The sequence below is a fragment of the Cyclopterus lumpus genome, chromosome 7 (genome assembly GCF_009769545.1).
Source record: "Cyclopterus lumpus isolate fCycLum1 chromosome 7, fCycLum1.pri, whole genome shotgun sequence".
Lineage (NCBI taxonomy): Eukaryota > Metazoa > Chordata > Actinopteri > Perciformes > Cyclopteridae > Cyclopterus > Cyclopterus lumpus.
This window is the reverse complement of record NC_046972.1, coordinates 7,044,932-7,060,898: the sequence shown is the minus strand read 5'-3', so window position 1 is coordinate 7,060,898 and position 15,967 is coordinate 7,044,932. Positions and strand designations below refer to the sequence as shown.

Genomic DNA, 15,967 nt, shown 5'->3' with positions numbered 1-15,967 from the left:
GAAATACACTTGAGACGGCTCTAAATCCCTGGTGTTCATTTCTATGCCATGCAGGTTTCTCATCTGTTTTCAGTACTGACTAAATGAAAAAGTTAACAGCACTGTATCTGTTCAGTAATGAAGACATGGGCTTAGTCTGTTAAGTGTGACTGAAGCAAAAAGATGCAACAAAGGCAGCTCAAACTATGATTTCTGTAGGTTACTCGCGGTAATAGATGCTGTAAAGCTGTTTGATGTCTTACCTGGTGTGTCCCCATATGGCTTTGGTGGTTTGACAGTCTCCCCGAACCCGACAGTGGCCTTGGTGGTGCTTAGCCTGTTGGACTCTGGTGTGGTCACCACAGTGAACGTCCTTTGGGAGAGCCTGGTTGTAGTGCCAGGGGTAGTGGCCACTGTGGTAGTTGAGACCTTGGTGGACAGCGTTGCGTTGGACTCCTGTTTGCCGTTGTCATCTATGCTATCTGTCCCTGTGGGTCCCCAGTCGATAAATCCGGCCACCGTGGTAGTCCGGCCCTCCTGAGACTTGTCATTGCTGTCCCATTTGAGCTGCCTCCTGGCTCTAAGTAACAACCGCACTGTGTCTCCTCTGCTCCCGCTGGATAAAGCTTCTGGAGCCCCCGCTATTACAGCCAAAGGATCACTTGTCTCCATTTGAAAGTATCTCAAACGGCACTCCTTACACGCTGCTTGTCCTTTATGTGCTGGCTTCCGATGCTTTTGACCCTTGACCCCTGCCCTGTTGTCTTGGGGTGGAGGGATAGGGTTGAGGAGCCGGCGGGCCAACGGGCTCACTGTTCTCCAGTGCAGCTTGTTGGGCGCGTCCCATAGCGGCTGCCAGCGAGGTCGAGAACGAGGCACCGATTTAGGCGTGAGTTTGACCCCCATGCCCTGACTGAGAGGGCTGCACACAGAGAAGTCCAGGGTGAGGTGGGTCATGGCCAGCAGGATCCACACCCGGTGCCCCACGCTGCTGCCTGGCCTCAAAGCAGACGGACTGCAGAGAAGGGAGAAAGTAAACGAGAGGAGGCATTTTAGATTCAGTATATGTTCACTATACTGGACGTTCAAACCATACTAATCAGGTTAATGGTCTGTTGTAAAGATTCACATCAGTATTCACACTCCATTTGCACTCCTGGCAAAGTTCTATTCCACAACTTCAAGTCCTACTCAATTAAGCTTCGATAATAATTAGCTGCGCCTCTTGAATTGTAGTCTAAAGGTCGGGCACAAAGTAAATGTTGTACAACATGTGAAAGATTATGTATTTGCACTCTTTGCTCTCAGCAGTCAAAAGCAGTGATGTTACAGATTCATATCAATCCAGGGATGATTACGCCGACACACAAGATCAGGCCTGGTTTAGCTGATCATCATATTCTGCATTATCTCCCTCAGAAACAAAGTCATCTGATTCCCGAAGGGCAAGTTGATTATGCGGTGCAATAATCAGGGTAACGCGCAATGCCCGGAAGAAGACACAGCATGACCAGAATATTGTAGAAACGTTCACCTACACAGCCACACCATTAATGTATTCAAAAAACCAAAGTATGTCCAAAAAATGTCCTTTGTTATTGTATAAACCTCACTTCGGGTTATCAACATATGGCAAGGTGATAGATAGGCTGGCTACTCACACCAGGACCCTGCAGGAGACTGATTTACAGACAACCTTCGGTGGCCCCTGGAACAAAGCTACACATTGATTCCTAAGGGAGAAACCTCATTATGGGCTATCTTTCATCTCTGCTGTCCTTGGCCAATTTAAGCCCACACGGCGGACTCATTTTGGAAGCATCACAGAGGTGATGATGGATGGCAAAGTGCGAATGGGTTCATCGACTGTCAGAGGCGACACAAAGATGTCCATAGTTTGTATAATCACCAAGTCATGTTCTTGCAAGTCTCCAACTATCGCCTGGCGATGCTGTGGTGACGTTTGGCAAGACGAACCGGACTGCTGTTGGGGATGCGGGTGTTGCAGCACAAGTCATCTAAGATTCTTCTCACATGCAAATCTACATCATTGCGTTCAAATGTCAATGTTCTCAGTAGTGATTGCAGTAATTTCACACCAAGCGATTTAATGTACTATAACTGCTCTGCTATAGATTTCAGATATCACTGGATGTCAATTGTAATGAGAAATTCAACACGTCCACGTTGCATGCCGTGTTATCCTGTCAGTAAACTTAGCTTGTTCTTGTTCTCTTTGTTTGCACAAAATGCAAATATTGTTTGGATTTGATGTGTGAACAATAATAAAGGTATGGCTATATGTAGAGTAAATGCAACTGCCTGAGAGTAACGTCGGCTTGTCACTTAAGTCACAACATAGTTTAGGATGTTCATGGTTCGCATTTAAATTCATTCAAACAAACTACATGTTTGTTGATTATTGAAATAAAAAAAGAGAGCCCTACTCTACTCTGTGGCTTTTTTTCTGAACACAATCATTTTATGTCAGTGTCACAGCACTGAGGTTTATGGTTTAGTGAGGAGTTTCTAAATACTGTTTGACATTTATGACATGTTGATTTAAGCTCTCATCCATCATTGACATGCTGCTATATTAAAATTCAGGCATAATACAGCATACTAATGGAAGAACAATAGGACTTAAGACAATTCAAGTGACGTCGGGTCAATATTTGTATACACACTTACACTGATGAGGAGTGATTCTGAACCATGGTTTTATCATTCACCCCACCTTTCTATTTGACTTGTGCTGGACCAGCAAACCACTAACTGACCGGCATTTTGATTGAGCCATAAATGGTGACTGATGTGGTCATTAAAGAGCAGTGACAAGGTCAGTGTATTAAGGACAGTTAAAACTATGGCTAATAACTTGTTGTGTGAGTGTTTTGGCTGTGACCTCAGACTGAGATCCTGGCACCTCACCAATCAACACACTGGAAACTCAAGTTTAACTTTCCATGCAACATTAATGCAATATCTGATCAGGGAAGTAGTGTCACTCATCATGCATAATGTGATGTGGAGCAGGTTGAGAAGAGCAGTAAAATGTTTCATGGCCGTGTTTGTTAAAGGATATCTTCGCTATTTTCCACCTGGACGGCAGCCTGCAATGTAATCCGATTGGGGCCGGCTGGCTTCGCCATTTTCGTCCACTTCAAGTATTCGCTTTTGCCATGACAGGCTCCCACTGTTATTGTTAAGTGTCTGACATTATGGCAACGTGTTGCCGGAGGACAACGGTGGAAACCTGCCGGGCAGAGTTTGTTGTGTAGGAGTATAGAAAGCTTAGCTTAGCAGTATCTAAAATATTTTCAATGCCATGGCTGAATGTTGATTTCGACTGTGTATGAGTTTCGTTGGCCGCCTGTAGCCTACATGTTTGAGTATGCCTATGCGGATTTTCAGATTTCCCAACATGACTTCTCCTTGAGCGCAATAATAAACACACTTTCATGCGAAACATACAACACCATCGGTGCAACAACAACTTTGCTCCAATGCCGATTTGCTTCTGATCTCAGCGAGTGAAGAAAATGATGTAGTGTGAAATAGCTATTACTCATAAAGAAAAACGCCAACATCTGAATGAAAGCCGCAGATCGCCGACATTGAAATCGAGCTAGGGACAGAGTTCTTTGAAAATTGGCACTTTTTCTAATAGGAAAGAGTTGACGTTACTATTGAACACATTCGGTGTAACATTGCAATGATCTAACTCATTCCCAACACAACGTTTCGAAACAGTGAAAAAAAAAGTACATCTTCCTGTCTTTCCCCAACAATATGCTAAGCAGTGATATAAAATATGAATTATGGTAGTTTTTACAGTTGCCCCAATCATCTTTAGTTCCACAATCAATCAAGACGCACTGTCGAATGTAGACGAATGTGTCCAGAAATGTTAAAAGCTATGTATATCTATCTATAGTGTATACGTGTGTATGTGCTGGATGAGCTTTTCCATCTGTCCCAGGTCTGTTCACCTAATCTGCACAATTTCTGTTCTTTAATATCCTAATTATTTTTATGCCAACTGTGTGATCCTGAATTGTTAATTACTTGCTTTGTGTTTTAATATTTGTCAATTAATGAGCATTAACACAGATTGAGGTGATTAATTAACATCACGCTTAAATTACACAGTTAACACAACTCTTAATAAACCAGATGGTGTAGTCGCCATTCAAATGTTTCAGGTACTGATTCCATGTCAACATTTTTTCTTTGAGTAATGTATATATTTATGAATAATAATAATCCATTTAATTTATATAGCGCTTTTTAAGATACTCAAAGACACATTACATGTTACATTATACACCGTAGACACAGCTACGGGGAGCAATGTAGGGTTAAGTGTCTTGCTCAAGGACTAGGGCGGGGATTGAACTGCCGACCCCGATTGAAAGACGGGCATGCTAACCACTGACCCATAGTATCAACAGGTCAGTTAAAATAATTTTAAAAGTCTATGTCATTTCACATATTTAATGTATTTTCTCACACACATGCCTACTGTTGAACACCCTTCTTCAAGGTTAGCCCCTCAAGATGCTAATGTCCAGCGGATTTACTGCATAACTCTTAATAGACCATTTTCACAGCAGCCGTTGTGTCATTACAGGATAAACACAGGTGTGATTAATAACATCAAGCATGGCCCTGGTATTATGCATGCCGGCTCACCGGAATGGCTGTGACACACACAATAGAATGGGACCATCATTTATTGAATAAATTACCCCAGTGTTTGTCTACAGTATGACATGTCGTAATGGCTGCTGTGAATGCATAGGCATGGGGAGAAGGAGGATGTCACACACTCAGGCCCCACTGAGGAATAATGGTTGCCAACATAACGCATTCAATTATCTATGTGTATAATACAAAATGTATGATGAAATGACTTTAATAATTGTGAAAGATTATTAACAGAGACTGAGACTAACAGAAACTGAAGCACGTGTTATAATCTGTTTAATCTGCAATAGCAGCTGGCTACCTCCGGTTCTGATTGGTGCTTTTAACTTGCATTATTTCTAATAGCCAGCAGATGGCGACTCCTCTTGTTGCCTGAGGTCTGAATGTACAGAAATCTACAAGTGAATTTTTCACTACAGCATGATAAATTACAATAGTTATGGTCCGCTTTAGAGTAAAGTAGCAGGGTGTGCTTCAGGGCGGGGTAACCCTTTCACAATGAGTTAATCAGTTAATTGTTTTGCCTGAAAATGTCTCATTCAGCGTTAGTTTGTACTTAGCTCCACCCTCTTTGGTCACTTCTGGTTCCGAATAAACCAAGATGGCTACAACAAAATTGCTAAAAGCATGGCTTCCCAATCGTAGTCCACAAACCTGTGAGTGATGTCACGTTGACTCCGTCCACTTCTTCTATAGTCTATGATTTTTTTCAGAATTGTCATACATAACTTTAAGTAACTAATCCGTGATTAGCAATTATTAAATTATTCCTATTTTATGTTAAATTTATTTAAAATAAGCCAGTTTCAGGCAGCATTCCTAATGGTACATTCAGTAACATGGTAACAGATATGTACACTTGACTCGTCTACATACGCTCGTAAAGTACTGTCTCTGTACGTAAACGTCCAATGTTGACAAGGACTACAATTCTAAACACAGAAAGAACAGCTGATAAATTGGACTAGAAATAATAATTTCTAAGGGATGAGCTTTTATCATATAAAAGCGACTCTCAAATATTTGTTGACATCCCACATAATGAAAGTTTCATTTGGAAGTATATACTGCACAGATGGCTGATAAAGTGCAGCATGAACATACCAGATTGCTTTCTGGTGGGAATGCGTGTCTGGTGTCCTATTTCATGAGCACATGCTCCATCATGTCGTCATTACTAACTTCAGTATATACAGTTAAGCCTCAACAAGATGGCAGGAAATCCCTTTAGTGGAAATTGTGACATCTCCTGATTGTGAGCTGGTACTGTCCCCGCCTCACATTCTCATCAGCACAAAGCATGGTGATTGTACAGGCGCTTCGCTGCGGGGCACACAGACAGATGGATTTTTCAGTGAGGAACTGCAATGAGCTGAAATTATTATCTTTTTTAAATGGTATATTGGTGAAGGAGGAGGACACATTCCTATGCATGTGTTTATTGGAAGACTGGGGTAAGTTCAAGTTGATTGCAAGCTACTTTGTATGCATTATTCGGGCTATTAATTGACCGAAACGGCTACTTTCAACTCCTGGGTCTCAATATGCCAAGTCCATTCTACAGCCAGACATACGGGGAATGAAATTACTCTGAAGTTATGGAGAGAAGCGTTAATTAGCCTGTCTGTTGGCCGGGAGGAGTCGGGTTTGAAGGTCAGCAAAAGACTTGCTGGAATGATGATTTTAACCAGGACATGACAGACAGCAGATGAAAGAGGCAGCCTGGGCTTCTGCTTACAGATGCACCAGTTATTTAAAAGAATTATCACACACACACACACACACACACACACACACACACACACACACACACTCACTCACTCACTCACTCCTGGAGCCTATACACAAACGTAATATGTTTAGTATTTTTATATATTCTACATTTGCTGTGATCTCTCATTGTTTCTTGATGCCTGCCAATACGTTCAACTACACATAGAGCAAGTATAGCCAGAACTGAGAGGAACTGCGCGTGTGCGTGCGTGCGTGCGTGCGTGCGATACAAACCTCGGCTCTCCATCAACCTGAAGCAATGCAGAGTTTCAACAGAAAGCAAGTGATGTCACAGTGTCTGTGAGATGTGATATTTCAGAGCAATATATTTGGATTATGCTTCTCGGGCCAAATACAAAAAATCCCTGGAGGTTGGGTTCACCAAGCTCCACTCTCTTCTGTGCCAATTTAAGCTGTACTATATTCGGTAAATCTACTTCCAACTTATTCTGCAACTTCCTACAAAAGCCACTGTCAAAGGGGTTAGGATTACGCCCTGACCGGCACTCCAAATTAAACACATGATCTTCATGCTTGCGAACTCGCGGTCTGCAGCACATAATTAGGGTTTCCCGTTTGTCGGACGACTCAAGCTGATTTCTACAGCTTAGTTGCATTCTCTAGTCAGGAATAAATAACATTCTGCGACTAAGTTTACAATACGCCAAATGCTGCTCAAAAAGTGCAGAGTTGCTACTGGAAACAAGCTTTCCAGTAGCACTGAAGACATTGCCAGAGGAGTCCAAGCACACACCGTCAGTCTCGCTAATGCTGGAACCAAAGAGGACTTTTTTGTTCTGATTTCCTGTCAAAGCCGCACAGCTGTGCAAACAGCGAAAACATTAGACTGAGTAATCTGTTGGACACAGCACTTCATACAACCGACATAATGACATCAAAAGACCAAAATGAATGAAGAATAGTCTTTTTTGAAGTCTGTGAAAAAAATAGATTTACAGCATAATCCTGAGTGAAATGCTTGAGCAAAAGGGTGAGAGCGGTTAATGAAAAGAGCCCATTCATACAGACAGCGGTGCCTTTAAGACACAGGTTGCTTTGCATAAGAGGACGTTGTCTACGTCCCACGTTGTTATGAAGCGCTCGACTGTGAAGTGAAGGCCTGTTGTGTTTTTTTCACTCGCTCATGATCCGGGAATTCAGCCGTAGCGCGTATGAGGGTTTCTCGTTTTTCGGCAGCACAATGACTAATGCACTCCAGATCATTACATTTCCCTCCCTCTGCTTCACATGTAGCATCGGGGCAACGGTCTCAGAGGGAGATGTTTGAAGCGGAGTTGAATGCATCTCAGTGTCAATACGGTGCAGTAGGGTCTGTGCTAAGGGAAGTCATGCGATTGCTACATTTGTCAGTTACCACACAGATGCTCTACATCACCAACACTCAGGGAGAGCATGAATAGTCAGGCCACAGTTGAAAATAAGAATTTGTTCTTAATCTGTTTCACCTGGCGAAATAAAGGTTAAATAAAAAATAAATAAATAGGTTCATTAGCTGCAATGAAAATCCCATAACGGCCCAAGCCTCAATCATCATGTTACTCATAGTTCCGTGAATCAATTTGAACGAGTACGACAGTATCGTCCCTGTATTAACTCCAATGCATGACTCAGATCATGTGTCAGCAGTGATATGATGCAAAGTTGTCTGACCTTTGTGTGTGCATGTAGAGTCATATATGCAAAGTTACTATACAGACGTACATCCAGGGTAGTTGTGGAATCACAGGCGTAGTGCTCGTATAGATTGTAACCAAGTTGTTATTTGCTGGTTTTATATATTCTGTTTACAATTTAACGGCCATGTATAGGTGAGAAAATAGTAACTAACGTTACAGACAGATGGTATTTTCCTTGCCCCATATTGATGCAAAACATGCTTTTGATTATCATACTCCAGTGAATAAATCGATTTCGTAACCATTTTAAGTTTTAAGTAAAAGAAAAATGGATTCTTCACTTCAAGGAAGGGATTTCTATGACAGAGCGAAATAAAAGACGGAACATCAGGAAACATCATAACCTATTCAGTAATTTTACTTGTGGGATTTTGCAAGAAACGACTGCGTGCCAAAAAAAATCACAGCACTCGATATCAGACGTCAGCTGCAGCATAAGTTAACGTTTGGCACCAGTGAGCCAACTACACAGTTTTGGAAAGGATTAAAAACCAGCAGATTCTGTGCTGGACACAAACACACCGCCACTGGAATAATTTAGACGCAATTTATAAAGAAAGTGACACTCGCCACGCAGAGTTCAGGTGCTGCTCGAATGGTCCATTTTCTAGAGTTGGGGAGTCGTTGTTGTGACTCCGGTGTGTTCATGAGCTTTAATCTGTAATGTGGAAACGACATGGATGCGACAAAAAAAGTGTTGTATTTTACGGCTTAAAATTGCTGCTTTTATGCTGTTGTCCCGACTTGAAGGGGCGTTTTATTCATTTTTCCAGTCGCAAACTCACTTCTGCGATTATTCCAAAAACTACATGAAAGGAGCACAGATGCCCTATCTTGCAATGTTAATGAAAGAGATGCGTGCTGTAATGTGTGTACAACCCAACAAAACGTATCGAAAACACAACCTCCTTTGCGGAGGGCACTAACTGTATGTTGACTGAACGTCAGCAGATGTGTTTTCTTGTTGGCAGACGGCTGCTGTCACCTCTTCACCGGGTCTTCTAGTGGTACCGAGTGTCGCACCGTACGGGCCTACTTTCACCCCTGTGAAACGGTGTTGGTTAACAGAGGAACCTGAGCGTGATAGTCATTTGAAGAAGTAAATACAGCTCAAATCAACAGTATCTACACCTAATCAGACAGTATGTGACATATTTTCTATTCAGTGACAGCCACCATTTCATCCCCAAGAGGAGGGGACTCTTGCAACATGTCAAGTGCACTGGAAAAGGTGAAGCAATGCCCAGCGCTTGATGATTCTGCTCTGCCCCCAGAAAAGATCAAAGTCGTTGAGTGCTGTGCAGGCTATTATGAGCGGCGTTTCTGCAAACCATGTGCAAGTGGGGCTGAGATAAGCAAACGGAACAAAGGGCAGGATATTGTCTGTGTGAAGGAGGCCAACTTTAAAAGCTCTTCTGAAGCCTTTAAAAAGAAAAAAATCATCACAGAGCCTCGATGTTTTAGTAATCATAAGAAGTCAAGGCTAAAGAGTGGCAAAAACGGTATAGAATACATTAAAGAAGCACTACATAGGACTTTTTAAAATGTCTAAATTTAGAGTCAGCTTCTTTTCTTACAGTGTATGTAAATTATTGTCAGGAGACTACAAGGGGCTAACGAAGGATCATCTGACTCTTTGAACTTGTGCTTTGCGTCACGTGCCAGTAAAACAAAACCATTATCTCTGCAGCTAATCACATATTGCACCTAATGACTGTGTTCTGCACTGTATCTCTGGCCCACTTCCCATGTCACCATCACACTGTGTGCAAAGTAGTAAGTTAATTAGAACTTGTTGGGAGTTTGCAGGAGTGAGGACATAGCAGATGGGCTTTTCTACCTGAAGGAGGTGCGAAAGAAAGGCCCGCCCTCTTCAATCCCCCTCGCCCTGCCTTCCCCTCGCTGCCATCAACGGAGGTTTTATCAGCATGGTTCTCGACAGCCCTGCCATTGAGTACACGGCATTTTCTGGCCAACACAGGCATTAAGAAGGTGCCACGTTGAAGGTGACTCCACGCCGGGTGGGATGGCAGACGCTATCTTCCAGGCCCGTTTCTGAATCGATGGTTTGCAATTTCTTCTTCTATTCATTTTGTTTTTCAAAAGCTCTCAGTGGGGTTTTTCCTTCCCCCCTGGGGAAGGTGCTGCTATTCAGCCTTGTGGCAATGATTTTAAAGTACGAAGAATAACCAGCGGTTATATTCACGGTAGCACTGGCAATTAATGGAACATTTACACGCTGAACTATGGTATCCATGTCTCTCCCACACACTTCTAAAAACGGCACTTGGAAGAAAGAAAGAAGAAGAAAAAAAAAGAGCGATCCACTGGGGACAAGGTTCATCAGCTACAGTTCATGAAGTTTCAAACTACAGTGGGTGGTTTTCTCTGGTGGGTCCAAACAGACACAGTGAGATGTTACAATGAGACCCTGTGAACTGCACCGGAGGACTGCATCTCAACAACAAACTTGTTTTTCACTCACTGGATTTGTTCTTTTTGACATTTAAATGTGTGTGGCGTTGTGTGGACTCCGACACGACTTCTGGAATCCTCGTAAGAAAGGATATGCCATAAATATCAAAAGTGAATATTCGCCATCAATAGGCAAGCATTATATTTTAGGATTATTAACACCGGGGACATGTCTTAGGAGTCACTTCAAATTGACTTTCTGTATGCTTTTTCATCTCCCCCAAGTGTTAAATTCGGCACTGCTGTTTGGAGACATAGCGTTACGCCATGCGTCATATAACGTTGCCATTTGCTGGTTTAATATATTCTGTTTACTTTAACGGCCATGTATAGGTGAGAAAATAGTAACTAATGTTACAAACAGATGGTATTTTGCTTGTCCCACATTGATGCAAAACATACATTTGATTATCTTACTCCAGTGATGTAATAAATCGATGTTGTAACCATTTTAAGTTAAGTAAAAAAATACAGATTCTTCACTTCAAGGATGGGGTTGCTATGACATCCAGCGAAGTAAAAGAGTCTTTAGAATAATCTGTTTTAATTTAAGTTTTATCTTTGTTTTCCAATAGCGAAAAATGGCATTCCATGAGTGCACCTCGGATGTTATGGATGAGGATGGATTTAGTGTGTCCGTTGACGCAGTAGAGAGGTCGAAGCTGTGTCTGCGTCAGACGTGCAGGAGGAACAATGCATTCTGTTACACGTCGTCCCTGGCGACAGACACAGCAGCCAGCAGCAGAACTCAGCGTTCTGTCAAAGCAGCGCGCACTAAGGAATTTATTGAATCGACTCGATCTTATAACACTGATTGGACAACGACATAAAAGGTGGTAAATTATAATAATGTCTAAGATTAGTAACTTAGATATTGTATCAACACAACTGATCTGTTTTTGTTTTCCATCACAAACAATGGTTGTGCTTTTAAAGACGCAGAATGCTGACCTAGTTGAGGTACTGGAGCTGTAGGAATACAAATCTATATTTTTTTCATTTGATATGAGGATGTTAACAGACACACATTAAATACTAATCCATTACTTTATTAGATCTCAACAGGGGTGTTTGTCAAGTCAAATGATATAAAAAAAACTAATTGTCAGTATGTTTTGATGAATCCTTTGATTACTCCAAAAACTTGCTTAACCTTATTCAGGGAAGAATGTATGCCAAATAAAATAACTTAATATTCCTGTCACAGCATGCATGATTTTTCATTTTCAAAGTTAATTTTTTATCTGAACCATGTAGCTTAGGCAATTAAACCCGTAATAACGTCCTTAAGTAGTGAAATACATTTTTAATCGGAGATAACTAGGGTTGTGTCATTACCAAAACATATTGCAGAAAGGATTTTAGGACTTTAGAGAGAGATCATCCCTAATTTTAAATTCATAGTCAACATGAATAAATAGATATGCTCCACCTTCAGATCTATTCTCTTACAAAGTGATCTGAATTGTATTTAGGTCATTTAAAGATGTTAAAGTACTCTGTAAGCCATCTTTCTGATCATGTTTGAGTGAAGATAAATAATGAATGAATTTGTTGTCGTTGCTGAAAAGTCGTCCTCTATTCAGATGGAAATTAAAGAATATATTATGAGGCATAGAGGCACACAACTCTATAAAGTGGGTTACATTTTATTTATTTTTAAACTACAGACGTTAGAGACATTGTCTGAATTAACAACCACATTGTAAGAGTCAATTGTAGAAGGATCAAAGGGATTTAAGATCTGGCCTTCAAAACCAGATGTGTTGTGTATACCGCAGTGTGTATAAAGACTGTATTGTAGAAATGTGGTTAAAAAAAGATCAAGTATTGAATGAATGCCTCATGCTGGAGAGTAGTGAGCCACACTGAGCGGTGACCTTCCTTTGTTGGGGAGGGCTTTGAGTAGTGGTTCAACGGATCATTAAACCCCCAGTTTGGATCATATCACAGATCGGATCACAGATCAACACCAAAGACAAAAAGGGATTTTAGAGATAACTGATCAGGTAGTTTTTTTTTTGCCACCGATACTAACTGCCGATCATTCCTGATCTATAATGTTGTTTGATTATAGCAGCTGGTCTACAAGGCTCCAGCCTGTTTTTTTAATAGTCACCCATAGTTTGTTTTTTTTCCTCATGAAGGATATTTTTCTTCAGATTCAATCAGCTTTACTTTTCCAGACCCTTTAATGGCATCTACAATAACGCCCTTATCTGACCCAACCCTACTCTGGTAGACATCGTCCATCGTCATCTCTTTCGCTGTAGGATTTCGTTGTAGCTGTCAGTCTACATCATAAAAATGCTAGGACACGCACGTTGGTAAGTTGCCCCCGGTCATGTCAAATGTTTTCTTTGGGAAAAGGGGAGGATTTCCTGTCGACAACATTTCAAGAAAAAACCTCAACAGGAACTTGATTTGTTCTTTTGTGTTGAACTGTTGTATCGTAACCACGTCCAGATGCTGAGGCCTCCGGGCTGAACCAAACCGATTGTGCTGTTGGTTACAGCACAATACAGACGACCAGTCGGCATCTCCCGGGTGTAAACAAGGGCTATGTTTCCATTGCTGATAGTCTTATTCAGGTTTAGTGAGGGTAACTGTGGGTTTTACTTTTTACTTCAAATATACCAATTGATATATGATTCTTGCTCTCGTACTAAACAGCTAACAGTTGTTTATTTTAATAGAGCAACACTATGAAAATCAGAAAACAGTAACATATCCTCAGATAAAACTTCTTAGTCATGATCTTGCACATGTTATCCTAATCCTGTCATAATTATTATTAGAGTCACAACTTAACATCTGGTTAGTATCAGTCAGTGAAATAATAGTTGATATATACCAAGCAGCTTTTCAAATGAATACCATACACTGTATATGCCCTGTGGGGGAAAATATGAAGGAATATGATGTTGATCTCGTCTTTGAGAGTGTCTGCATAATCAGATACGTTTCCACTTGAAAAAATTCATTCTGGCATTCAGTGCCTGTGTGGATCATTGTATTAGACGTTATTTTTAGCCAAGTTGTCTCAAACACATGACAATGTCACGGCTTTCCTCAAAAGCCTCCAGGGGATGTGTGGGTTGGTTATGTCTTCCTTTAAAGTTGCACATTTTGAGGGGTACTATTTAGAAGAACCAGTAGCTGAGTTGCTACATTGAACAATGTTAAAGGATTATGGATTGAGAACACACTAAAGACAGATGGATGCTGGTAGGAGCTCATACAATGTGTTTTCATTCATTCCAGCTTCCCTGATTCTGCCAGCCCCGAGCACAGCCCATCCACACTGGGAAGAAGACTCTTAAAATAGAGCTGGGTGGGGGGGTATGGAGTATGCATTTGTATTAGCCTAAGAGAGTGACAGAGATGGAGAAATAAAAGAGCGAACGAGGAAGGAGCTGTTTGGCATTCTTGCTCCTCTGGGGGGTAAAACTGATAACATCCAGGCCATAGAACAAGGACACTTCTCCTTTCAGACGACTCACTGTGAGCGCAGCACACACAGGAGTGCAGATTGGACCCCACTGGCAAAGCAAGCTGCATTTGACTGCTTCATCAAATTACAACAATGGCCCCTCGAGTGTGAGTGTGTGTGTGTGTGTGTGTGTGAGAGAGAGAGTGAGAGTGAGAGTGAGAGAGGGGTGTGTGTGTGTTTATATATCATTTTTTATGATATTATTATCATCATAATGTATGACATGACGTCAATCTTGTTTGCTTCCCTCAATATTGTCCGTTGTGTTGATGTGTCTTTGCTCCCATTGTAAGACCTGGACATTACGCGCTTTTTGTTAACTATGAGAGTACATATTATTTATTGTGTTGATTGGTTTATTTAAATATATTTTTTCTCTTTCAATTTCTACTGTCTCATTAATCTTAAGAATTAAAAGTTCATTACCCAATAATATTCGGGCAATGATCTTTTGAATAATGTACACTTATTTCTGGGACAATATATTCTAAAGTAATTACCTTGAAAGGCCCACTCATTGCCACCTCTTATTTTGTCTTTTTATGTGTTATAAACCATTCATCAAATGTTTTTAGTGCTTCCAAATGCTAAATAGGGGGACTTAAGTCAAAGTGTTACCTAGGGTGTACTATTCACACTCTAACATAAATGATTATCTACTGCAGCACTTGCTATTAGAGGTTGAATCCTTTGTGAGCATTAGAGTTAAACAAAGATTAATCTGAACGAATACAAAAAAGGCATTAAAAACATACACAATAGTTACAGGTCTTTTGACAATTTACCAGCAAGCATCCTTACATCATTGCAACTTGGCTTCTTTCATAATACAATAACCAAGAATGCTCTCTTTTAATTTCAATGTTGCATCTTCGTTAGCTGTAAAATCACTGACGAAACCGTACTGCTATTATTACATCAAGGACGATTAACCCAGGGTGGTCTGGAGGCTTGTGGGAAATTGTGTTTTTTTAAAGGCTGCTAAAAGCAAATACTGAATAAACAACAATATAATGTGATTTATTACACTATACACATACACTTTTGAAGTTATCTCTGACTAGACACATTGAATACTGTTCTGTAATAATAAGATCCAGGGCAGGATGTAGTAGTTATTATAAATGTAAATGTGATATTAAATGATGTAAGTAATGTTGGAGAAACAACCCTGTAGTTCTGATTTTACTCCAGCTCTGTGTAATGCAGTCACCTGTGTTTACTTGTAAACATAAAAATAATTCTTCACACATCTTAAACAAAAAAATAGTTAAAATGATATCGGAACCATTAAAGTTGTATTATGAAGTTATCTCATCATTATAATACATTTCCACCAAAAGTGATAAACATTAAATTATTATCCAAGCCCTAAAGTTGTACGTGTGTGTGTCACGGTCATTGTATCTCGTGGCTCAATTCGCCCAAACACTCTACGTATGGCTGTGACAAAGGGAGGATGTTAGCGGTGCTGCATCAGCTCCGAGAGGTTTCTCAGCCTGACATGATCGTGTTGCCGAGCCCAGAACATCACACGTGAGCCCTCCACGTCTGCAATAAGTGCACCTCTCTGCTGTCCAGGGAAAACATCCATCTTCTGCTCCACAGATCACTGCTTGGTGAGCTGAGACTGATGAATGTACAGTAGATACATGACATCATGCACTGTCACACTACGATAACAGCTATCAACAATAGAGGAGGGTTCATGCCGTATCAGCGTCACTGTAAAATCAAAAGTGCATGAAGCCTTGGGGAGCTGAAAAATGCCACTTGCTCTCCCCAAAGACTAAACTGACCTCGAAAAGAAAAGAAAAGAAAAAAAGCATGAACAGTGCTG

General features: G+C 40.9%; 1 protein-coding gene across 1 annotated transcript in view; it reads right to left on the bottom strand.

The window, feature by feature from the left end:
- ajap1 (adherens junctions associated protein 1) overlaps nucleotides 1-15,967 on the bottom strand; it is a 94,987-nt gene that overhangs the window by 14,007 nt on the left and 65,013 nt on the right. Inside the window, exon 2 of the mRNA XM_034537534.1 lies at nucleotides 243-994. Within this exon, the coding sequence (XP_034393425.1) occupies nucleotides 243-994 (752 nt within the window). The remainder of the gene's footprint in view (nucleotides 1-242; nucleotides 995-15,967) is intronic.